Raw genomic sequence first — 26,626 nt, forward strand, 5'->3', positions numbered from 1 at the left:
AGTGTATGTCAGTCTGCATCTGTACTAGTTATACGCCAGCTGGTGGTAGAGTGTGTGTGTGTGTGTGTGTGTGTATTCACATATACCTTCACACACACCTCCTTCTGTTTCCTGCTGCAGTCATCATGCATTGATGTACGTGATACTTTATTATAATCAGCCACTCCTATTATATCACAGCTAGGACAATGCATTGATTTTGCAAGGAATTTGAAACTGGGAAGGGAAGGAAATATGTCTATGTGCATAATTTTTTTTTTAAAGAGCATGGATCTGTATGGGGAGAACAGCTGGTATTCACTGTCAACTTTTGGTTTTCTTCCTTGGTGCTGGCAATGGAACCCAGGGCCTTGAACGTTCTAGACAAGCACTGGACCACTGAGCTACATCCAGATACGTAGCTGCAGTTTTTCTGTAGCAAACACAGGCTTTTAGTTTGTTAGGTTGCCTTTGCTTTGTAGGACCTTCATGGTGTCCTTTCTTGCAGCGGCGGTGTGAGAGAGGTCATTTGGGGAGCAGGGGAAGAGGAGAACGTCTCAGAGGTTGGATCAAAGGCACTCATTGTAGGGTACCAGGGTGGGAGGGTCAGACAGTGATCTAGACTCTGAGACATTAAGTCATCGAGATATCAAGATCCTGTGTCTAACTTTGGGCACAGTTTTGGGGTTCACCAGGCCTCCCATTTCTATGTATGTGAGTGTTAGGGTTGAAAGGGTTGCATTGGGTCATTTGTGGGCGTATTTATTTGCCTTGGAAGAGCATCATGAAGTTCAGGCCCGTTTAAAACTGTCCTAATAGCTAGGAAGAATTTTACTACCAAAAGATTGGAATATATAGTGTGATTAGAATTAGATAGTAGAGGGCTGGGGATATGGCCTAGTGGCAAGAGAGCTTGCCTCGTATACATGAGGCCCTGGGTTCGATTCCCCAGCACCACATATACAGAAAATGGCCAGAAGTGGCGCTGTGGCTCAAGTGGCAGAGTGCTAGTCCATCTCCCGGGGAAAATGCTTGAACACCAAAGTCTATGAAAGAGCACTCGGCCTTATCTTCCGCCTGCAGAAGGTGAAGGCGTGCTCTTGTTGGGCTAGCCTTGAGCAAAAGGAAGCCAGGGACCAGTGCTCAGGCCCTGAGTCCAAGGCCCAGGACTGGCCAAAAAAAAAAAAAAAAAAGAATTAGATAGTAGAACACACAATGAAAATAGAACAACTTGTCCGTGAATGAAGCAACCTTAACAAGCTAAGAAGAGCTACATGCCTCAGCCTATAGATGTCCGTTAGAGATGGTTCCTTTTGTTGGCTATCGGTGGCGTGTGCTGGCTGACAAACCAAGCTAAAGTAGTTAGGGAAAAGGCTGCAAAAGAAATGCTAAAAAAAATTGTTTCTATGAATGTATGTCTTTTTTCTGGACATTGGGAAAACAGCAAATAATTATGTTCTGATGGTGTATTGAAGAAAGAGGCTTATACATTTAGTTGATTGTTAAGATAATTCCATTGGTTTACCAGTAGCTCATGCCTGTAATCCTAGCAACTCAGGAGGCTGAGATCTGAGGATCACAGTTCAAAGCCAGCTGGGGCAGGAAAGCCTGTGAGACTGTTAGCTCCAATAAACTACTCAGAAAAAGCTGGAAGTGGCGCTGTGGCTCAAGCGATAGGTAGAGTGCTATCCTTGTGTTCAAAGAATCTCAGAAACAGCATCCACGCCCAGAGTTCAAGCCTCAGGATGAGCACTGGCACGAGAGAGAGAGAGAGAGAGAGAGAGAGAGAGAGAGAGAGATATTTATTCCAAACAGTTCATGGAACACTGTGATTTCTCAAACTGTTCATGTTAATTAGGCTATTAACATTTGTGGGGTTTTCTTGCGTGGGATCCAGTATCACCAGAAGGTGCCTGTTTGAAACCGCTTACGGGGCCCCAGCTGCTCCGAGGGAGTTAATTCAAACAGCTCTTGAGTATTAACGAAGTACTCTGGCTTGAATGTAAGTCATTCGTGACTTTGGCCACGGGAGTCTCGTTAGGGCTCTTAATCCTGAACAGCAAACTCAGAAATGTGCCCACAGCACACCGGGGAGTCCCCAGCACGCATGGTTGGAGTCTCCCCTTCTCCTAGGATCTGCACATGGGGGAGCGGCCGGAGGTGGCGCTGGGTGCGGCTTGGGTGGCTTGCCCAGCTGTGAGTCTGCTTCTGGGGACTCACGGAGCAGGGAGCCGGGCACAGGCAGGAGTGACCCGGACAGATGGAGGGAGTTGGCTTGTGACAAGGAAGGTGCAACCGCCTATTAGTTTTGGCCTTGGAGTGTGAAAGCATCTGGTGGGAGGGGCTGGGAATGTGGCTGAGTGGTAGAGCGCTCGCCTTGCATGCATGAAGCCCTGGGTTCGATTCCTCAGCACCACATCCAGAGAAAAAGCCAGAAATGGCGCTGTGGCTCAAGTGGTAGAGGGCTAGCCTTGAGCAAAAAGGAAGAAGTCAGGGACAGTGCTCAGGCCCTGAGTCCAAGCCCCAGGACTGGCAAAAAATAAAATAAAACAAAACAGCTGGGAGCTGAAATGAGTAAAGCTGGCTGGGAATGTGAACCTTCGCAAGACTGTGTAAGAAGAGAGCCAGGAGGGCCGGACCCGACACCTCCCTCTCCGTCTCCAGCTGCAAGACGCACAGCAATCCCGCTGGCTCCCACGGAGAATGGCCGCGTGGAGAGGCATGGAATAAAGTGGATCCTGGGAAAGGATGCGCGGAGTTCAGCCCTGTCCATCTGGGAGAAAGAGAAGCCTCGGCAGGTGCATCTGCGCTGCATGGTCCCGCGGGCTCCGCCCCGCCTGGCTTCCGGTGTGGCCCTCTTCCTGCTGTCCCCACCTCTCTGAGTGTCCTTTCTGTCCTCAGAGCCCCTCCTCCCATCTCACAGGCTGGGCAGCGGGTGGCACGATTCTCCTCAGTCCCCTGAGCACCTCTCTCTACTGCGTTTCCTCTGCCCCTCGGTGCTGTCGCCTGCAGCTCACCGTCGACCTCTTGATAACGTGGCTTGATTAAACGACGTGAAAGAATGAGATCTACCAGTCTGGAACTGCACATCGGTCATCTAAAGTAAAACAGTATAGCAAATTAAAAATAGGAATGAGAAGTAGGCCCTGCATGTAAGACTTACACATATTACAAATAGAAATGAAAACGGGAGAAGTGGAAACATTTGTTAAATTCATGTTTCTGTTCCTCTCCCCTCAGCCATGTCTAGTTTACCCGCTTGAGCAGGGCCTGGGGTGCTCCTGCCCGTCTTGGGGGGCTCTTCTGGCCAGAAGCGCATCCCTGGCTGAACCTCAGCCGCATTCACATTCCCACGCCTCTCTCTATTTCTAATGCCTCCGCCTTATGGACGCTCAGGACATGGTGAGCTAATAGCTGGAGCTCCCCAACTCACAGGCGGATACTCATGAGGATCTTCAGTGGAACACAGAGTGGCGGAAATCAGTGACCCCCTCCACCAAACCCTGTAGCATCAGTCTGCCTGTGTGTGTGTGTGTGTGTGTGTGTGTGTGTGTGTGTGTGTGTGTGTGAAATGTCAGCTCAGTCAAGACCTAAATAGGTGTAGGAATGCCTCCAGGTGAGCATGGGGGGATCCCTTTCTGCCCATCCCCATCCAAGGTAGTGGCCCCCCACGGACTAGGAGAGGCTGGAACTCAGTATTTTGAGACGACTGAAAGTGGGGAAGTCTTGTTTGCAAAGGAAGCTTGGGCTCTGTCTAAAGTGCATGGGCACGGAAGTGTGTGCCTAGGTAAAAAAGTGCATGTCCAGGGCACAGTGATTAAGTGTCTCATTAATATTTGGAGGAGAATATAAATTCGTTCTGCCAAATGACTGAAATGACTATCAGATCCCTGAGAAGGCTGTTTCTCTCTAGGCTCACTTTCCTCATGTGCTGATTTACAAATAATACTCGCTCCACAGGCCCCTGGTAGTAGTTCTTGCCAGGATGAAACAATGATCATGTATTTGAGCAAAGAAAATAGCCATATATCAGGCAGTGGAACAGCTGCTGAAGACGACAGTGTGGTGAAAGGGAGTGAGCCTTTTACCACACCCACATGAGCTCATCTGGGGACCGTAGCCTCAACTTCACCCTGCTAGCAGCTGTCAGGGAAGGGAGGGAAATCTGTCCATTGCTGCATTGCCAAAGCACATTCAGCTCGTTCTAAACCGTTCCTCTCTCCATCCACGCTCGCGTTTCCTCATAACTTGACTCACTGAGGAACGAGATGGGCAGGGTGCCAGTCATTGACAGTCCTTCTTTTGCTTCTTTTCCTTGCCTTTAATTCCTAAATTAATTTTCTGGGTATGTATGTAAGAAAGGACCGGTTACTTCCTCTCTGTGGGTATTCAGGGCTTAGTGAAAGGCATGGCTGTAGATAAGAGAAGGGGAAGTTACAGTTGAATGAACGTCCCATCACAGTGAGTGATGACTTGGTTTGGGTAAAGGAAACAAGCGGCTGGTGAGCTTAGAAATGCTCCTTGAATTACGGCCTCATTCTTTGGCAAGTATCCTATTTCCCTCAGCTCTCCCCACTCTAGGAAAAAAAAAAAAGTTGTTTGGAGTTGTCTTTTTGTCTTCACTTTATATTACACTCTCTGGGAATTTTGTGTTTTGCTTTCTCAAATGTTAAGAGGCTCGACCAACTTCAGGAGGGACATATGCACAGTGTTCACATGTTCTGACTGGGTGGAGTTGAAAGAAATACAGCATTCAAGGTTATCGGCACGGTTGTTTTCAATCTTGAAAAAGTAAATTCATAACTGACCTAGAGCTTAATTCTCTGAATCTATAGAGATACTTTCCTGAATTGTAATAGACACACACACACACACACACACACACACACACACACACACACACACACTGAATTTATTTGCTTAAGACATGTTCCTTGGTTGCTTCCCTTCTGTTTGAAGCCGGGCTAAGGGCAGAGGACAAGATGCAGTCAGTGCCAATCCTAGGAAGTTTGCAGAGGTCCTAAATGTAACAACACCAATACGATAATAAGAATGCTTCAGATAATTAGTGCAAGGAAGAAAAAACAAAAAGAAAGCTGCTGTAGTCACACGGGGTCCCAGCAGGTGAGGATAGTTTGAGAGCAGTTTCACACATGTTCTGTTTGCAAGGACAGGGTAAGGAAACTTCGTGGATGAATGTCGCGCTGCCGGGCGAGTAACAGGGAAACCCTGAGGTCAAGGAGGAGGGCCAAGTAGAGAGGGCTGTCTCGGGCTCTGCCCTTCAGTGTGGGGCTGCCGCTAGCCCCTTGGGTTTGTACAGTGAAGCAACCGCGAACGTCAGCCCCCAGCCTCGCCAGCTCCCCGTGGCGCGACCGGTTGGAAGCCAGGGACAAGGAAGCCGAAGGATGTCATCCATCCCATGGGGGGGAGGGGGAAGGGGGGCTTGTGAGGGCACAGGGTGGGCGTGGGAAGGGGGTAACCTGTGGCTCTTGGCGGGGCCTGGGAGGTGCCCAATGCCAGAGGAAAATAGAATATCGTATGGAAAATGGGCTATCACCTAGAACTTACATGGTGCCCAGGTCAAAACTGGGATGCCCTGTCTGCTTCAAAGCTACTCTGAATTTATTTAAAGTGAACAAAAAGAGATTTATGTCTTGAATGGGGCTTAGTGGTAGAGTGCTTGCTTGGCATGCATGAAGCCCTGGGTTCGATTCTTCAGTACCACATAAACAGAAAAACCCAGAAGTGGCACGGTGGCTCAAGTGGTAGAGTACTAACTTTGAGCAAAAGAAGCTCAGGGACAAGTGCACAGGCCCTGAGTTCAAGCCCCAGGACTGGCAAAAAAATAGATGCCTGAGTAAGTAACTAGCACTATAAAACTAAATGTAGATTCAAAATGAGTTTTTGCTTCCCTTGGAAATCTATTACACGTCATCTGTTACTTTTAGTTAGGCTACTATTTCTTTCGTAAAGCTTCAAAATTAGCTTGTTATTAATACAGCTTGTGGGGGCTGGGGATATAGCCTAGTGGCAAGAGTGCCTGCCTCGGATACACGAGGCCCTAGGTTCGATTCCCCAGCACCACATATGCAGAAAACGGCCAGAAGCGGCGCTGTGGCTCAAGTGGCAGAGTGCTAGCCTTGAGCGGGAAGAAGCCAGGGACAGTGCTCAGGCCCTGAGTCCAAGGCCCAGGACTGGCCAAAAAAAAAAAAAAAAAAAAAATACAGCTTGTGCTCCTTTATTTGCAAGTAAATAAAGTATAATTTTAATTAAAAAAAAAACAAAAACAAAAAACTAAATGTAGGTGCTCAAAGTGGTGTTTTATCTACACCGTGACTCTTCCATTCCATTTGAGAACAGGAAGAGATTATTTCTGTTCTCAAAGACGGGGAAATATTTTAAGCCCAAGAAATTTCAACACATCGGGCCTAAGGAAGAAATAGATTGTTAATTGTTGGAAAGGAAGAAGGAAACATCTCAGGAATTTAAAATGTCATTAGCTAGAGTGCACAGATGGGACTTGGTGTCAGGCGCAAGTTGCCTGCAGTAGTTGGATGATAATGGAAACCTTTTAGAATCTGACTTGTAATAAAATTCCCAATTCCACCCTGTGTACAAATTGTATGTTGGTGCTACCTGTCTTTCTTCCCCTCTCCCGCTTTTCCTTCTCCTTCCCCTTTCTCTTAGTACCTCTGTGTCTCTCAACAAACCTTTATGGAGTATCAGGTAACTCGCCTATTTAATTTGTATAGTTACAATGAACTAGCTGAAAAGAACTCCATTGAACAGGTCCCAGTACCCCTCTGTCAGGGAGTTGTGTTTCAATTTCAACATCATAGATATTCCTAATTTTAAAATGTAATGGTACTCAGGACATTTGTTATCCAAGGAGCTTCTTAGGAAGAATACAGGAAAAGAAGGAATGACTAGAATGATCTTCCATGTTTTGGCTTGACCAAGATGGGTTTGATTGTTTACTAGTGCAAGGCGGTATGAGATTTCAACGTGGCGTCACTTGTGGAAGACCAATATTTACTGAGTGCAAGACCCACTGACACGGAGCGTGGGCTTCTTCCCATGATGGCAACGCTTTCTTCTCCTCTCTGGGATCCCAGACCTCCTAATGATGGGGAACTGAGAGAGGTAGGCAGGGAGAGAGGAGAAGAAATGCTGTGGTGGACTGGGCGAAACATCAGTTGGTTCCGTTGTAGAAGAGGTGAGAAATAGGATTTTTTCCTCTGTACTCAGAGTTGCTTCTGTAGCAGTGTGCTGTGGGTTCTATTTCCCATGTTGACGAGATAGAGTTCTTCATGAATTTCCCTTAAACCTTTCCATTTTAACTTTAGGCTAGCTTAAGGCAATAAGCCATATACAAAAATAGGTGTCCTGTATTAGAAATATAGGGAAATAGGCTTCCTTTTCCCTGCTTAACATGCATATTACAGGTTGTTCTATTAAACTCTGTCTGCAAGAACTATTAACCTTTGTGGAAAGAGTTTCGGGGCTGTTCTTCTTAGATTTGTTCATTAAACATAACTCAGGCATCATCATCTTATGTAAATTAGTGTAATCATTGGGCACGAGAGATGATGTTATGAACGAGACTTTAAATGATCTGGCTGCAGATATTCCACGGGAGAGAAGCGTTTTAATTTGCATTTTTATCACTAAAAATTTGAGAAGGTAATCTTCAAATTGCATTAGCATTAACTTTCTCATTTTTCAAGGAAGATGAACATAGAGCCAAGCCAGTACTATTCAGCACGGTGAAAGAACGAACCACTGAGCATGAAACACCAGGCACGGATTTAAAAACTTGGTTGAAGGGAAAAAAACCAGAAACAAAGCACCTGTGATTTAATATATAAAAAGTTCCATGACTAGCAAAATTAATCTATGCTAGTCAAGATAACAACTGTGGTCAGTTGTAATGTATGTGTGGTGGTGGAAATGGCTGGGGAGAAAGTGAGATTTCTGATTGACACACCCAGTCTTGCAGTATTGTCATTGGTGTATTGACTACATGCGCATACCTTTACACTGACAGATACATACATGAGTCAGAATGCATCTAACTGAGCCTTATGATGAATGCACCACTCTGAACATAAACTGTACTATATAGTAAATGGGGGTGGGGGTTGAGTTGATACAATGAATCCAGGATTCAAAAGTTTCACACAATTGGGAGATCACACATTGGGACTGTGGGACGATTGGATAGAGAGATATGGTAGCTTCTGGGTGTCACGGAAGAGGGCGTTGTGACAGCTATGTAGTGCTGGAAAGAGGAAGGGAATTGTGCGAGTGACGGGGCGGGGGGAAGGGCGAGATAACTAAGAAGGATTTTCAAGTTTTGTTTGCTTGAAGTAAGTTTCATTACCTTCTTACAGGCACCTAAATCCAAGTGTTCTTCCTTGCTTGGCTTTCTGGAGGTTGGCGTTGCTTTGGAGAGGTTTGTAAGGATGTCAGAAGGCATGCCCAAGCTTGGTTCGCTATCCCATAACCACACAGTAACTCAACCCCCTGATGGCGTGGGTTAGGGGCAGAGGGGTGGTGCGTGTCAAGGAGTGTGGTGTTCGAGGCCTGCTCACTTGGGAAGTAAACCTTCCTCATGTTCTAAGTGAAAACTGCTGGTGATTTGGTCACGGGTTGCGCATGTAGGATGCAGTGCTTTGAACCCCCTGGTTCTTCACTCCAGAGGGCCCCTGGGAGGTTGCTCTGGTAGCTCTCAGCGGCGTGGAGCGATGAGAACCTCGGCTAGACTTCCTTCGTGGGCTGTGCCCTTGCTGAACGCCAGGCACTGTTGAGGGATTCCGCTCTGGTGTTGCCAATCTCTTTGTCACCAACTCCCTCTGCTGGCCTTGAATTTGCTTCTTCCTACCAATCTCTTTTCTTTATCATATAGCATTTTTCTCCTTAGTCAATAGTAAATAATATAAGAATAGTAATGAAAAAAAGCAACTTCAAACCAGAAGGAAGTTTATTTACGAACATAAAGCCCTCCGTTGAAGCCCTTATTATTTTACAGTTCTTGTTTTCTTCCTGCCTTCGCCCTTCCCAGCCCTTTCCTGGTTGGTCATACGTTGTGGTTCAGTAGCATTTCGTTGGGCTCAGCAGTGAGGTATCTTTCAAATAATGTGCTTTTTTTTCTTTCTCTTTCTTACGTGCAGAGTACATCAAATAGGTATTTCTATAAACGGTCCCTAACTCTGAACAGATTTGTGCTTAGGAGTTTTTCCTATGTTTTTGGCAGGTTTTAATGTTCAAATCTTGCATGCCATCTGATCGGAGGCCTGATTAAAAGCCAGAGAGGAGGGGTGGGTAGGTAAAAGGTAAACGCTTCTTAATAGTTCTGGGAAGAGGACTGTACTTTCAAATCAATCCAGGCTGGAAAATCAAGCTTTTTCTCAGGCATGACAATCCAGCATTTATAGCTCCGTTTCTCTTTCCAGTTTTCCCAAAAGACAAATAACATGAAATAGTTATGATGTTTTGGAGATACGGATAAGAATCTCTGAACTCTGAGGGTTTGTGCTGAGGGTTCGTCTTGTTTCCTCTTGCCCTTTACCCGCTGAGAAGGAGCTATGAGTCCTACTGAAAACTTTGAGGTTGTCAGAAGAGAAACTCTCCTTATTACGTTTCTTCAGTCCTTTGCTGAGTGTGCAAACCTGTGATGAATGGTCTCCAGTTAGTAGAAACCTGAGTACATTGGGGGTTTGCACCTTTTTGTGTGTGTAGGTACTGGGACTGGGACTTGAACTCAAGGGCTTGTCCTCTTGCTTTGTTGGCTGGTGCTTTACCCCTGAGTCACACCTCCACTTTTATCTTTGTGCTAGTCAATTGGACTCAAATTCCCATCAGGGAGTGCCTGAACGCATAAAGCAGAGAGAAAAGTTACATGTGTATTTATTTATTCCAATGAGGTTAAAAGCAAATCAACAAATGCTCATCCAGTTTAGTGCAAGTCTTTGTGAGGAATGTAAATATCAGAATTGTTATTGTTTGGAAAAAAAAAAAGATGAAAGGTAAACTTGTGCCAGATGAGATTTCTCCTCCAAGAAAAGTGAATATTCCCCGCTCCCTGTCTATTCTTACTTGTGTTTCCCTTCTAGAGCCTTCTCCACCCTCTCCGCCCTTCTCCAGCCTGTCCGTTCACTCGTGTTTCTTTCTGCGTGGTTTTGCTCTCTGTAGAGGTGAGCAGAGGTGCTGGGCTGTCAGCTACCTGCATCTCCTCATTTGGAGAAAACGGTGCTTTCAAAATAAGGTCCCTTGTAGACAGTATATTCTTTGCCTCTCCTGCCATTAGTTGACCATGGATTGAGTGATATTCACACTGGTAAGGGGTGATTTAATTTTAAGTCCCCGAGGCCGGACAGCTGTCTAAGGAAAAGCAGAGGAGAACACCACGCGAGTCAAGAGTTGTTGGCGTTTTGTGAAAATAGCAAGTCATATTTGGTAAGGAGCATGAGAAGTATGAGTAAACTGTTCCATTTCAGTGATGCAATCGTTTGTTTAAATTGAGCCCATAACCTAAATTGGACTAGTCAAGATGCATTGTATTCATAAACTGCTTTGTCGAATGACAACTCCTTTGTATATCTGCTTAAAGATAAAACAAAAAGGACAGGTGGAAGGGAAGAAGGTCACAGACAGCTCCGTGATTCCCACCAGCTCCTGCAGCTCTGCTTGAAGAGGTGACAGGGAGAAGGCTTGCGCTGTACAAATCTGCCCAGCACCCCGAGCTCAGTCAAAGGGGGTCTTGGAGGAAGCTGGGGAACTCAGGGCCAGGGAAGGGGGCGTCAGTGGAGGGTATCAGCTATGGCTTGTTGGAGAGGCAGCTATTGCTTTGGGCCTTTGTATGGAGAAGAATGGATTAGGAATAGGATTCATCTTACTGAAGTAGAAAAGAGAGAATTTCACACAGAATCACCTGGGGACAAACCATGGAGCAGGCTCTGTGTGGGACAGTGGATTGGATTGTGCCTTTGGACAGGAAGACGGGCGTTAACAGTGACATCAGAGGAAGCAGCCTGGGAGGGGGGTTAAGGGTACAGGGGAAACTTGGATACAGGGTAATGGCACTGGGGGTTCTGGAAGCTCCTTGCCTTTCCCGTGTTCCAAGCCGGTTCAGGGGCAGCCTGCTTCCACAAATTGTAATTACAATGTTATTATGATTTAATGTAAAAGCAGATTCAAGAAAGTGTTTTTAGGTTGATGGCCAAGTGGGTTGGCAAATTCTTCACCCCTTGAATTATGCAGAATTATCTTACAAGCATAGGAAGTATTGAACAATTGCAGGTCTTTTTTAGTTGGCCTAGAGCAGGCAGCAAGATAAATTCAGTTCCTCCTTCCCTTTTCTCTTTTGCTCCTTTTTGTCCCCCTTCCTCTCTTTCCTATTTATTGGGTTCTTAATGTATACCAGGTACTTTCCTACATGCCAAGGAGAAAGCACTGAATAAGACAGACAGAATTAATACCTGAGAAAGAATTCAGGGTCTGTGTGTGTGTATAAGTGCGTGTGCACGTGTGCACACATGAAAGTTCTGGGGTTAGGATTCGGGGCCTGGGCGCTGTCTCTGAACTTTTGTGCCTAAGGCTAGTGCTCTACCACTTGAGCCACAGTTCTATTTCTGAGGTTTTATTGGAACTAGGAACCTCACAGACTTGCCCTGCCCAGGCTGGTTTTGAGCTGTGGTCATCAGATCTCAGCTTCCTGAGCAGCTAGGATAATAGATGTGAGCCATTGACACCAGCTGAATTCAGGTATTCGTAAAGCAGGCTGGATCTGAAAAGAATATCCCAGAAAAGCCTTGGTTAATTATGCTCAGTTTCTTCTCAACTCAGGATCCTGTAGAGCCATAAAAATGACAGATGTTTGTTTCCTCTAATTTTCTAACCTATAAAGTGGTAATAAGAATTCTTCTCTTAAAACTGTAAACTTTGACTTAGAAATAATAAAAAAAGAATTCTCCTCTTGAATCACTCCTTTTTTTAAGCCAAGGAAGCCAAAAATGTTAGTGCACTGCTCACACATAGAAACGTCGAGTCAGTAAACCAGTGCTTGTGTCTGTGTGTCATCCTTTCCTTTAGCATTTCTCTTGACTGTAATTTCTCTGTCTTCTGATTCATTCTTTTACTCATTTCCTTGCCTCCATTTCTTTATTAAGGACATTGGACCACTTTCCAAGAAAATCACCTCAGGTTCCTTTATATAATAGCTTTATAGCCTGTGCTTTGGAAATGCAGTCTTGGTTTACACATGGAATTTAGTTACTGAGAAGAAAACTAGTCTGAGCCAGCTGGTTTAGGCCTGTAATCCTGGCAACTCAGGAGGCTCTCTGAGGATCATGGTTCGAAGTCAGCTGGTAAAAGTAAGTCTGTGAGGCTCTATCTCCAGTTAACCACCCACACAGCTGGAAGTGGAGCTGTGCTTCAAGTGGTACAGTGCCGGCTTTGAGCTGGTAAAGCCAAGGGACGGTACCTGAGTTCAAGTCTCAGTACCAGCACGAAAATGAAATGAGAAGGAAACTTCCTGCTGGAGAGAGAGAGTGTGTGTGTGTGTGTGTGTGTGTGTGTGTGTGAAGTCCAGCTCTGCAGAAACCGAGGGCTTCCCTCTGTTGCCAAGCATGCACGGAAGTTGCACCACCCAAAGAAAAGCCCAAGCAATTCTGATTTATAATGCTTTTTTTTCTGAAAAGAGGAGACATGGAAACATTAATCCCCGGGAGGAGGGCGGCTCCCCAACCAACTCCTCTCCCTCCCTTTCTGAGTGGGGTGGGGCTGGGGGGTGCTCCCCAGCCATAGGAGGTGCAATGCAAACAAGACAACGGTATGAAACAGTGTTTATTATAAAGACGATTGCCCGTGCTCAGAGCCCAAGAGAAAACACCTGCTAGCAACTTGGGGTGTATTTCTCAGGTTTTTGCTTTCTGTGGAAATAGCAGCATGGCTGCCATTTCGCAGGGGTCAGTGTCTGCTGTGGAATTAGGATGTAGGGTGAGCTCGGCCTTCAGCAGGGGGAGGGGGAGGGGGAGGGGGAGGGCTGCCTCTGGGGCTCCTGCTTTTCTTGTGACCCCAAGGTGGGGGGAGGGGAGGGGGACTCTGGGTCTGACCTTCCTGGGGAGCACACAGAGCCCCGGAAAGGGTCACTGTTCCCTTTCCCCTGGACTGCTGGGGTGCTGTCTCCGCCCACCCCCTGTGTGGGGCCACGCAGGATCTGAGAGGTCACATGAGGTCCGTGGCCCAGCGAGATTACAGAATCGAATGATCACATTCAGCTTACTTTAGTCTTCCTAACAAATGCATAATATTCCACTGCATGGCTGTGCAGCTAGATCAGTTTTATTTTGATGGCCCTAATTGGATCATTTCTAGGTTTTTATTGGGAAAAAAAAAAACTTTTATAATCAGTACTGAACTTAAGCAATCTTTCCTATCTTTCTCAATCTGAAAAATGCTATCAAATCTATAAATCAGAGTTTATTATTTTAAATGTGCTTGTCTGCACTCCTCTCTTGCTTGTAGTCGAGCGGCCTAGCTTGTCTACAGATGTTCTGCAGGGCAAGGTTTTATGAGGACCCACTGAACTGGGGAGGAGTGAAGGTAGACTAAGGTTTTTTTGGGGTGTGTGTGTGTGTGTGTGTGTGTGTGTATGTGTGTGTGTGTGTGTGTGTGTGTGCAGGCGCTAGCCCTAGGGCTTGAACTCAGGGACTGAGTACTGTTCCTGGGATTCTTTTGCTCAAGGCTAGTGCTCTTGAGCCACAGCGCCACTTCCTGCTTCTTGGTGGTAAATTAGAGCTAAGAATCTCATAGACCTTCCTGCCTAGGATGGTTTTGAATGAGGATCCTCAGATCTCAGCCTCTTGAGTGGCAAGGATTAGAGGCTCGAGCCCCTAGCATCTGGCTGGGTAACTGGTTTTATGTAAGAAATGAGAAGGCTGACAAGGTCTTTGGCCATGTCCCAGGGAACCTACCCGGCGGGCATGTGTGTTAAGGACATCCTTCCAGATGGACTCTGAAGTCCTGTACCTGTAGAGTCAGGGCTGTCCTAGGTGTCAACTCAGAGGCTGGAGACAGGGGAGCAGAGAAGCAGAGGAGAGAAAGGGAGGTTTTCACTCTGCATCTTGACAGGTCCCCTGTGTCCCTCATATAAACCCCATTGCGAGATCTTAGGTAAGAAGAACGAATAAAATGGACTGTCAGCTTTTATAAGTCACTTTCTTCTGCCAGATCCCCTATAACAAGTCTTTCATGCTGGCCAGTGAGTTTTTACCAGAGCTTCAGAGAAATTAAAAACAAAACAAAACCACTTGGGAGGAATATTTAGCTCAAATCCTCTTTTTGAATATGTTTGATTTATAGTATCAGACATTGTGACTATCTGCGATTATTTTTAATCCAAGTTCAGTTTTGGATGCGTCCCCCCCCCCACCCCCAGTACCAGGGTTTGAATCCAGAACCTTATCTTTGCAAAGCTGGAGCTGTCACTCGCGCCATGCCGTCCACCCTTTGTGCTTCCCGCATTTCATAGGCAGAGCCTTGCGGACTTGCTGAAGGCAGGTCTCAGATGGTCACGCTCCTATCTGCTGTGTCCTGCCTAAACGGGGTTGACAGATGTGTGGCCGCCATGCCTGGCTTATTGGTTGAGATGGGGGTCTTGCCAACTCTATGCCCACGCTGGCTTCAAACCTCAGTCCTCTGGATCAACACACCCTAAACTGCTGGAATTACAGGCAGGAGCCACTGACACCTGGTTTGCCTCTGATTTCCCACAGTCTTTAGATCAGATCTTGGCAAACTCTGGCAGATCAGCCAGCTTCCTATTTTTGTGTCCTCTGGTCTTTGCATTTATTTTTATGGTGGAAAAAAAAAGAGAGGGAGAGAGAAATATTTCATAAGAAGTTAGAGTTAGGCTGAAATGTAGCTTTTCGGTCTTCATACATCATGTGTGTATTGGAACACAGCTGATCCTTTACAGTTATCATTGCCCTGTCATACGCAAAAGGTAGAGTTGAGCAGAGATTGTGTGCCTGTGAAAGCTAAAGGGGTCCCGTCGGGCCCTGACCAGAAATCCTGTGTCCACTCCTGCCTTACAGAGACCAGTGCTGTAGCGGCTGGCTGTAGCTCAGTCGCTGGGACACACATGGGAGGTCCCGGATTCCGTCCCCAGCACTTCAGCGAAACAAAGGAAAAGAAATGAGGAGTGCGGGGTAACCCTTCGGGCCCCCACATCTCCACTGCAGCGAGCTTGCAAGCGCGGGCATGTCAGGAAGACAATACAGGAGAAATGGATGGCGGACGCCTGACGATGACCCATTTACTTTTGGAGTTAGACGTTTTCATGCCAAGCTTTTTTTTTTTTTTTAATAGGATTTCTATTAGATCATACATATGGAAAGATAACTGGAATGAAAACTAAAAAGCAGTTCTTTTCCACATTCGATCACTGAACTAAGCTTAGCCTTTCTTCCATCTTTTATTGTATCCACTGCATTTTCTGGCATACACAGACATTTCTATATTTAATTTTAACTTGTTTTTGTTTGTTTGTTCATTTTGATACTGGGGATTGAACCCAGGGCCTCGTACCTGCTGGGCCCAGGGTTTCTACCACTGAAGCCACATTCCTGGCTCTGTTTGTCTTTAGTTGATCTTTCAGATGAGGAGGAGAACTGTTTCCCAAGGCCAGCCTCCTCCCAAGGTTCCTCTGACCTAAGGCTTCCAGTCCGGTGGGGGCGGGCTTTACAGGCTTATACTATCACCATCAGCTTATTTGTTAAGATAGCATCCTGCTACCTTTTGGCTTAGCCTAGCCTCAAATCACCTCCCACATATCTGGGATTATACACATGGCAACGGCGCCTGCCCCTCTTGACATTCCGTTGTCCTGTGTCTTCAGTTCTTATTTGTGGCTGCCTTAAATTATATCTTAGGGGTGACTTAATACTGTTTTATAGTAGTTGTATTTGACATAGAGCAATCAATGCTATGCTACATTATATATCTTTTATACAGATCATCTTTCTTCTTACATATATTTGTAGAAATACAGAGTCAAAAGGAGATGAGTATTTTTAGATATGGGTGATTCTGTAGCATACGTGTTTGTTTCTATATAGGCTATAAAAAGGAATGCATCTTGCTACACCTTTCCCAACACTTGCTGTTTTATTTTAATGGTTGCCATTTGCCAGGCCCAAACATGCCTTTTTCTCTTTCATTAATTTGATTACTATTAAAGTTGAATTTCTGAAATGTTACGCATTTATCTTTCTGTAAATCGTCTGTTTATGTATCCTCTGGGCTGTTTTGATTGGGCAATCAGTATCATTTTAATTTCTAAAGATATTATATATATATATATATAGAGAGAGAGAGAGAAACAGTTATCATACCTAATTGCCTCTAAAGTAGGTACACATGATATTTTGGGCATAGTGGATTAGTACATATTTTTATAGTCACTGTGTTATCTTGTCCAGTGTGATTTATTTAGTCAGTTATTTTAGTTTTAAAATAAATGTCAGCCTTCAAATGTCTTTCTAGTACAAGGAGCAGCCAAATATATATTTGTGTTTTAAAAGACTTCATTATTTACATTTGACATGTCTGTGTAGAATTTATTTTAGTGTGAGGATAATATCAAACTTGATTTTTCCTCTATGCATTTTGCCAGTTTTTTTTCCAGCAATTTCTGTGGATAAACCCCAAGTCTCCAGTGGTTTCCTTTGTCATACACAAAACATTTATTTTTACCAGAGTCTGTTGCAGGTCTTTTCTTTTGCGTTCTATTGTTCTGCCTGCCAAATTCTTTTTTTAGATCACACTGTTTGAATTGTTTAGTTTGTAATACTTCAAAGGACAAATCGTCCTGTCTTGCTGTCCCATTCATTTGGGCCTCATTTGGAAGAGAAAAAGGATAATTGAGTAGCAGGATTTGTTCCTTCTCCCCCCTCCCTTCTTTTCCTCCCTTTCTCCTTCCTTCGTTTTCTCCCCCTTTCTCTCCCCTTCCTCCCTCTCTCCATTTCTCGTTGTCTCTTTCTCTTCCTTTGGAATGCTCCTTTCTTTTATCTGAAGTGCTATGTGTATGTTTGCTGATACTATTAATTGGGCTGTAAATCAGTGGAATTATACTGAGCCTCGAGAGGAAGTTTTTGACATCTATTATATTTTTCACTGTACCCTGTTTCTCCTTATCTACAGTTTCTTTCTTTGGTTTCATTACGCTGCAGCCAGCTCAGGTCTGAAAATATTAGTGAAAATTTTTAGAAATAAACGTTAAGTTTTGCATCACTTTTCTTGATAATGAGATGAAAATCTCACACTATTGATTCTCCTTCATTCCCTAGGATGTGACTTCTACCTTTGTAGAACACCTTGTGTTTATGAGAGAGCAAGACAGAGAGACAGACAGAGACAGACAGGCAGACAGACAGGGAACCGAAGCCTGGGCTTTGTATCAGTGGGTGACTTGGTTGGCCATTTCTAGTTTCTTTCCTGATCATCTGTGGATCCATTTCCTCTCTCCCAGGTCAGAGCATCGGATGCAGATGCAGGGCTGTACGGTCTCGTGGAGTATTCGCTTTACGACGGCTTCCAAAGTGCCCAGGCCCCTCCAGCATTCCGGATCGACCCACACGACGGGCGAATCTGTGTGTCTGAAGACATGGACAGGGAACAGGGGCCGGACACCTTCGATCTGCTGGTGAAAGCGAAGGATGGGGTAAGTCTGGGGATGAAGTTTCACACGTGCCCATCAGAGGACCTACCCAGCGGTAATCAACAAGCGGCTAATCATTGTCATGTACCTGAACCGCTTTCCTTTGCTGGAGGCCAGGTATTGCATCGTTTGATCCATTACTAAATAATACCTACCATACACTGACAACCGTTCCTTTGATAACATCTCATATCTACTCCATGTTAACAGATTGGAGATTAACTAAGCAGATCTTTTAATAGTTGGTTTGTTTGAATCTACTTTCAAATAAGTTCAGAAAGTAATGATTGATCTAGCCCTTACCTGTTAACCTGTAACTGTTATTCCTCTCATTACCCTTTCTCCTGTGATGTTATTTTTTGTACAGAAATCAGGTTGTTTGTCATGTAAATTTTCCACATGCTGAGTGTGATCAATTGTATTTGGGGGGATTTATTTAATTTATTGTTCTGTAGAAGCTGGCATTTAGAGAACAGATCTGGTTAGTTTCAGGTTCAGTTAGGAAATGTTAGAGGAGTTCTCATTGTTCCCTAGGGGCTGCAGAATGATGAGTCTCCAATTTCATGCTTCCCTTTGCATTTCAGCCTTAGACCAGGCATCATTTCTGATATTGCAGGTGTACAGCTTGTTACACAAGCAAGTAATTTACCTCCCAGAAGGACCAATTCCTCATTCTTCTCAGGTGAACCTAGGCCACATTTAGTTTTGGTGAAAGTCTTTTAAGCATCTCCTTTTGAGCTACCAGGGTTCAAGGCCTCCTCGTTCTCTGAGTTTTGTCTTCTGGCCCAGGAAGGTAACCACCCTCCTTGAAGCAGAGCCCGGCATGAGAGAGGGTTGTATCCTTAAAACCAGGTCTAGAAGAATCTTCCCCTTCTCTCCAACACAGGCTCTAAAAGCTTCCTTCACCCTGCTTGGATATGTGCATAGGTGTCTGTTGTGTATTTGTCTACCTACATATATAATACTTATGTACATATAAATATACATACCTATGCATACCTATATATATCCACACACATACATATCAAGTTACCCAACATGCGGTATTCCTGCATAATCTTCTTGAATTTCTTCTGTGACAAATGTGAGTTTCAACAGGGTGACCTCTGAATATGCCCCAATTATTCTATGTAAGATCTATCCCACAGTGTACATCCATCAGAAGGACAGCATCAAAAGATAAACAATTGATAATGGCTCAGTAAGCTGCCTGTGGAAACAACCTGAACTGCATCCAAAGAGTAGATGAAGGCAGACAACTTAATTTATGGCAGTTGGAATTCAGGCCTTTACGAACATCTTTTAAAGCATAAACTGAACCTCAGTGGAAGTCCTGGAACTTTTTATAATCTCCTTGACAATCTATGGCATTTCCCCCCGATCCTTTCTCTTTCTAATAAATGTCCCGTAGGTCCTTTGCAAGAAATTTTCTATGAACCTATTTATCATTGGTTTCTAAGAGATTTTTATCTGTCAGTAGAAGAATTTTCCTTCAAAAACACCGTCAATGTTCTGATCTTCTTTGCCATTGCTCTTTCTCTTTGTGATAGTTGATATATACATACATACATATATACATACATACATACATATGTGTGTACATATATGTATATACAATTTCTATTGAAATTGCTTCTCAGTATTTTACTTTTGCTTTATGGCTGCTGCTGTTTATCACACCCAGGATGAGCTGCTATTCACTTACATAGTGGAACCACATACTAGGATTACCCTGGCAATCCAGTGGTTTTTTCCACAGTAAAGCTCTTTGATTTAATTTAGCCCCTCCTTGTACCTAACATTAAATGTTTTCCTTTTCCCATCATTTTCTAAAAGGGAATTCTCATTTTTGGTGTATATTTCTTACTACCGCTCATTTTTTTTTGTTACATCCTCAATTCTGTAGCTGAAATATGTGTCTAAGATAAAATTATTTCAATCCATCTCTTCCCTTGAGGGCAAAGGAAGGATTTGGTCAGACGGACAGTACAGAGAGTAAATTGGTGCTGCTTGTTATCACTGTGTATATTTATGATAAAAGCCGGCCATTGAAGTCATGCTAATAGTGCAAGTACCATGTCGATGAGCCCCAAGAGCAAACAGTAGAGAAGGGCAAGTTAATTTAAATTCAAATAGCTTGTTATCCTGTTTCCCAAAAAGTGTTCCAGTGCTATGCTTCTCTTTCTTCTCATTGCTTTCCACCCACCACCCATTGGCCACTTGTATTGTCTGGGCTGTAGTCTCTCATAGGCTGCTCAGATTTATTCTGAGATGTCTTAAGCACCGCTTCATCCTTGTGAAGACAGGGTTGTCATGCCAGGCAGCTGAGCGTGTTGTGGTGGTTCCTGACAGCTGCACCGTATCTTAATTCATGCCAGATATGTTCAAAGTTTTTGAGAAAGTTCAAGTACACTCTGATTGGATGGGGCTCCCCTTTATCTAGTTTGGCTCCATCGCTGCCACTTAAGACATTTCTGTTGGCGAGTCACCGAGGAATTCAATTTGTGTGGTCCTGGGTCTGTCTTTCTCTTTCATGGTCTCTTGGCCCCTGCCATTATGGTGGCTGGTTCTTCTATGCCGGGACTGTTTTTCTGACAATCAGAGGCTGAGGAAATCTCGTGTGTGTGTGTGTGTGTGTGTGTGTGTGTGTGTGTGTGTGTGTGTGTGTGTATGAAATAAGACTTGCTGTGTTTCTCATTCTCATCTGGGACTTGTGATCTTCTTGCCCAGCCTCCTGTGCTCTGGGATCATAGGTGTGTGCTACCATGCCCAGCTTGCTTTGACTTTGAAGGATCAGCACTGGGGTAGATAGCATGCTGTTCACCTGGGAACTCATACTGCAAAGTTAAACGCTAAATGACTACGTGTGTGTGCATGCATGCGTGCGTGCGTGAGTGTGAGTGTGTGTGTGTTGTGGCTTCTGAAGTCTATTTTAAGATTTCTGTTGATGATTTTGTATCCCAGCGCTTCCACGCATACATGTTTTTGTCGTTTCAGAAGTCAGTGGTAGGATCATTGTTCATGATTTGGTATTCCTGGGTTCCCTAGCGACCTGCTTGTAATCGCTGCTCACTCCTCCCCAGGGTGGGCTGAGTGCCCGAGCTTTCGTCCGGGTGGAACTGGAGGACGTGAATGACCACCGTCCTGTGTTTATCCCTCCCACCTACGCGGCGACCGTCAGCAGGGAGGCCCAGCCGGGCACCGAGGTCATCACCGTCCGGGCTGAGGACCAGGACTCCGGGGCGTACGGAACGGTGGCTTATGAGCTCCTGCCGGGGGACCTGTCGCAGCTTTTCACCATTGACTCCGCCACAGGTATGCCATCTCAGGGCACTTGCCTTTCTCTAGAAGTTTCACAGTGCCATAGCTACTCAATAGTGGGAAAATTAGAAAAGGTGTGTGTGTGTGTGTGTGTGTGTGTGTGTGTGTGTGTGTGTGTGTGTGTTAGTTGTGGGGCTTGAACTCAGTGCCTGAGTGCTATCCACTTAAGGTAGTCCTCTACCATGTTAAACCACAGTGCCACTTCCAGTTTTCGGGTGGTTAATTGGAGATAAAAATCTCATCAACTTTCTGCCCGGGCTGGCTTTGAACCACAATCATCATATAGGTGTGAATCACCAGCACCCAGAGTGATTCTTTTTTTCAATAGTAAGTGTGTTGAAGATGCTGCTTTCTGCAGTATGTTGCTACCTGGGTCTAATTCCCAGTGCTCCTTATTGACTCAGTTTCCCTGCAGTGCTAATAATACCTGTGTTGCAGTAACCTCTGCAGAAACAGTTGCTAATATGTCACAGTCACCTCATTCCCGCAGTCTGAATGTGTGCTCTTGGGGGAGATTGGGGCCAGTTCCACATCGTAAGACCTAACAGTAGTGCAGAGATCTGGTAGATCGCTTTCTTGTACACTGTGTGCCTTCCCTTCTTCCTTTGCTCTTATTTTCTTCTTTCAAAAATGATACCTCATGTTCAGTGTAAAGGCACTGACTCTCCTGGGAGTAATAAATATTTAAGACCATTGCCTTCACGTTCCTATTGCTTGGTTGCTAACAAAATGTTGTAAATATTTGATATAAAGAAACATGAAATTTCAAGTGAACTGCTCTATGGCAGTGCTTTTGATATACTTAGGAAAATTCTGGTCCAAAATGAAGCAGTGAACCAGGTGTTGATGGCTCGTGCCTACAATCCTAGGGGGCTGAGAGTTGAGAATTGAGATTCAGAGCTGGATAGATTAATCCAAGAGACTCTTCATCCCAATTAACCAGTAAAAAAATCCTAACAGTGTATATTATTTAAGAATGTTAAGAAAGTAGATTTTTAGGTGGTCTTACCACACACAAAAAATGGCATATATATGCAGTAATGCTTGTTAAGTGACCTCACTTAGCAATTCCACACTATATACATATGTTCAACTGTTACATTAGATATCATCAATTTAAAGTGGGAGGTAGAGGTGCGGCTTAAGTGGTAGATCATCAGTTGAAAGAGTGTGTGAAGCCTTGAGTTGAAGCCCCAGTACTGGCCCCAAATAAACCAAACCAAAACCAGACGTGAAACCATGAACACACACACACACACACACACACACACACACACACACACACTTATTTTCTGTTCCTACACTCCTTGATCAGATTGGAAATGGGCCAGATGTAATGGTGACAGTCATTCCAGCCAGGCGTGTGGCTAGGTGTTGTTGTACATTGTCCTTTTCAATCTTCACAGTCCCTTCGCAATGACCAGTGCAGCCTACCCAGGAAACGCTATCTCCTGCAGCCCTGCTTGCTAGCTACAGCCTGGGAAGCGTCACGCGGCTTGTGGGAGGGTTCCTTGTTTACACTGGCCATCTTTCTAAAGCACAGTTTTTCGTTGCTCAAAAGAATCCATTCAGGTGGCCCTTTTAACATTTCCAAGATCAGAAGAAAATACTTTGGTAGGAAATTAGGCTGCTTATCTCGGCTTTTTGCAGAATTCATCTTAGCCGAGGACCTTCATTGTGCATTGTTGTAGACCTACAGGGCTCCAGCAGTGCCAATCGTATTTAGCTCAGCCAGTCATCCACTGCCCACAATCTACAAGCCTTTAGCAAGACATCAACACACCGGTCATGATGGAAGGGCCTGCAGAGTGAGCCGTAGGACATTCTGTTTTTAGAAGTGATCTGTTTCTGGACTGGCCGTGGCAGCCTGCATTTCCCTTCCTGGCACTGTTCAGAGGACAAATGCCATTGTTAATCATGGAGAACACTTCATGTGGGTCATTATCTAGGGAACCATCATGTAAGCTATTTTTTTAATTTTAGAAGCAAAGGCCAAATTCGTAATGGAAGTAGCCTTGGGTCGCTGTTGTTGGCAGTTGTGGTGCTGTGGGAGACATTTCTCCGGCACGCGGGACTTAGAATTTGGTTGTTCTTAATCACAACTCATTACCAAGTCATCAGGCCTGGGAATGCATCCTCGTGCCCTTCCGAGGGGAATGGGCAGCGTCATGACCATCCGTGGGAGCAGGAAGTCCCCGATTTCAACCCTCCAGGTCCACAAGTTCTACTGATGAATCTGAGAGCACCTTGCATGTATTTATGGTGTGGAAGGTAGTAGGGGGCCATGGATACTCGGTGAAATGAATAGATCAAGGTAGTTAGCTTCCATCACCTCAAACACTTATCTTTTTTTTTTTTTGCCAGTCCTGGGCCTTGGACTCAGGGCCTGAGCACTGTCCCTGGCTTCTTTATGCTCAAGGCTAGCACTCTGCCACTTGAGCCACAGCGCCCCTTCTGGCCATTTTCTGTATATGTGGTGCTGGGGAATTGAACCCAGGGCCTCATGTATACGAGGCAAGCACTCTTGCCACGAGGCCATATCCCCAGCCCAACACTTATCATTTTTATAGTGAGGACATATAAGATACTTTTAACTATTTTTATTTGGCAGTCCTGGGGCTGGAACTCAGGGCCTGCGCTCTGTCCCTGAGCTTTTGTGTTCAAGGTCAGCCCTCTACCACTGAAGCCACAGCTCCACCTCCACCTTCCACCTTCTTTTGTAGTTCATTGGAGATACACATCTCACGAGCTTACCCACTCAGACTGGCTTTAAACCACACTTCTCCCTTCCTGAATAGCTAGGATTGCAGGGGTGAGTGGCCAGTGCCTGGCCTTGGCCTTCTTTTATCTTTTCTTTAAGACTTACTTCCTTAGAAGTTTTTTTTTTTTTTTTTTTGGCCAGTCCTGGGGCTTGGATTCAGGGTCTGAGCACTGTCCCTGGCTTCTTTTTGCTCAAGGCTAGCACTCTGCCACTTGAGCCACAGCGCCACTTCTGGCTGTTTTCTGTATATGTGGTGCTGAGGAATTGAACCCAGGGCCTCATGTATAGGAGGCAAGCACTCTTGCCACTAGGCCATATCCCCAGCCCCTCCTTAGAAGTTTTAAAGCATGGAGGTGATTTTTAATTGTAGTTACTATGTTGCACAAATGCATCCTCAGAATGTATTCATCCTGTTTCACTGAAACTTTTTACCCTCACACGGATTTATCCTGCTTCCCCAATCCTAGTCCCTGGTAACCACCTTTATTCTCTTCAACTTCTGTGAAATCCACATTTTTTAGTTACACATATGAGATCAGACAGGATTTGTCTTTCTGTGCCTGGCTTACATCCCTTAGCAGAATGTCCAAGTTCATCTGTACTGAGGAATAGGATAGAATGTCTTTTTTGAAGGCTAAGTAGTACTCTGTTATGTACACACCAAATTTTATGAAATCCTCTTTCATCTCTGAATTTATTCTTTTCCTTTTTAGAATGATGATGCGCCCTTTACAATGGGAATTTTCCAAGCTACTCTCAGTACCTTTCAACTACTCCTCTTTCTTTGTAACCTACATTTTCACCCAGGGAGGTAGGGAAGGAGGAGTTATGGTATGAGAACACTGAGACTCAATGAGCCATCTAACGTGTATTACTAAAACTCCAAGTCCAGGCATCTCAGGTGAGGCCACTGGGCCCCCTCCCCCAATGCCAAATGAAGAAACATGGTGAAGGGCAGAGGAAGGAGACTTATTTGCAACCATGGGTAAACAGCACTTCAACACATCCTCAACCTTTTCCAGAAGTGCAGACAGTGGTTTCAGGTTAAATGGGGAGACTTGGGGGCAGGGAGTCACGAGAAAGGTCTGCAGAGTGAAAACAGCCCCAGATCACTGGTGCGTGGCCTGGTGGACCAATGCCGCAGCCTCTGTCCTGGGAGGAATTCCGGAGAACTACACTCTAGTACCAGAATGGAACAGGAGCGAGGTGATTGCTGGGCTTTGGACTGCTTTCTTTTAGATAATAAGAAGGCAAGGCCTGTTTGAGGGACAGTTTGCCTTCCACACAAAAAGCTTCTCACTGAATCTTCTCTTTTCTCCCACAAACCAGGTGATTACAAAGAAAATGAGGCAGAGAACAGCTCAGATCAGAGGGCACAGTTAGTGTTGGGAGACTTAGTCAAGAGACCCAGCAAAAGTGTGTGTGTGTGTGTGTGTGTGTGTGTGTGTGTGTGTGTGTGTGTGCCAGTCTTTGGGCTCGAATTCAGGGCCTGGGCACTGTCCCAGAGTCCCTGAGATCTTTTTGCTCTAGTTCTGTGCCACTTGAGCCACAGCTCTACTTCTCTGGCTTCTTGGTAATTAATTGGAACTCAGTGTCTCATGAGTTTCCTCCTAGGGTTGGCTTTGAACCTTGATTGATCCTTAGATCTCAGCTCTCAGATCTCAGCTCAGCCTCAGCTAGGATTACAGGTGTGAGCTCCAAAGCATCTTTGAAGAGACCTCTTAGATGACGTCTTTCTGAAACATCCTAATATCTCTCATACATGCACTCGGGTCTTTGCTCATGGCTTCACAACTTCCAGTTGGGCAACTTGGGTGCCAGACCCTGTGTGTGAAAGCCTATGTAATGTGTGCTGGAGGCTCATGATTTCCTGAAAACAAGAGATTTGCTCATTGATCTGTGTGTTCTACAAGCCAGACTCAGGCAGTAAAAAAAAATTAAAAAAAATAGGGCTCTTTGACTTATTGTATTCATCTGGTCAGAAAAATGTTTTGGAGAAAACTGGAAGGGGGCGTGGCATGTCACGGTTGTTTTCTCTTGTGGGTTTATCTTCCTGTCCCGTCTCTGTTTCTGGTTTCTTAAGTTTATTGTTGAGTCAAAGAACATTTTTTGTGAAATGCATTTAGGCATCAGGAGAGATATTGCATGGAGCCTTCCTTTCCCTCTGCCCCAGCCCTTGGCTTGCTTTGATGTGGGCACGAAGCTGGCCACACTGTTTTGATTTTGAAAAGGAAGAAACCCAAGAAGCATAGTTATTAATAGCACTTTCATCTGTTTTAATCCCATCTTATAAATGACGTGTAGATTTCTCCTTCATTTTTTGAAGCCTTCTCTTTAGTACAATTAAAGGATCACTAGATCACTACCTTAGCTTTTGAGTTTATTCTATTTATTTAGTAATTTTACGCTAAGGAACAATGTGATTTCTAGTTCAGATGATTTTTAAGGGATATAGGTTCCAGGCATCTGGGTTCAGTATTAATTGCCAGCTCCAATGGCCTCCATGCTCAGGACTACCTTTGATTAAATTCCTGTGGTTTAATTCTTTATGTAGGCAAATTAATGAGATAGAGCTTAATCAGTGCAAATTCTTAAGGAAGTGTGTAGCTTAACAATTCAAAGCTGGAAATTGGAGCAGACCGTGTATGTAGTAAACCTTTATTCAAAGCTCAGTACGTAGTAGGTACTGATTGATGTAAGTATTTGGGATTTATCAGTGAATAACACAGACAAATTCTCAGAGGCCTTCAACAAGAGGCTTATGTTGGTTCACCCACTGTCTTGTCTGTGTCTCATTGTACAGAATACAATATCCAATTTTAGTACCACGGACGAACAAGTAA

At 44.8% G+C, this 26,626-nt stretch overlaps 1 protein-coding gene across 1 annotated transcript in view; it reads left to right on the forward strand.

The window, feature by feature from the left end:
* Dchs2 (dachsous cadherin-related 2) overlaps window positions 1-26,626 on the forward strand; it is a 135,211-nt gene that overhangs the window by 55,429 nt on the left and 53,156 nt on the right. The window contains 2 exon segments of the mRNA XM_048333548.1: window positions 17,513-17,704; window positions 20,785-21,016. Coding sequence (XP_048189505.1) covers window positions 17,513-17,704; window positions 20,785-21,016 — 424 coding nt within the window.

This window comes from Perognathus longimembris, chromosome 24 (assembly GCF_023159225.1).
Source record: "Perognathus longimembris pacificus isolate PPM17 chromosome 24, ASM2315922v1, whole genome shotgun sequence".
In the NCBI taxonomy this organism is placed as follows: Eukaryota; Metazoa; Chordata; class Mammalia; order Rodentia; family Heteromyidae; genus Perognathus; species Perognathus longimembris.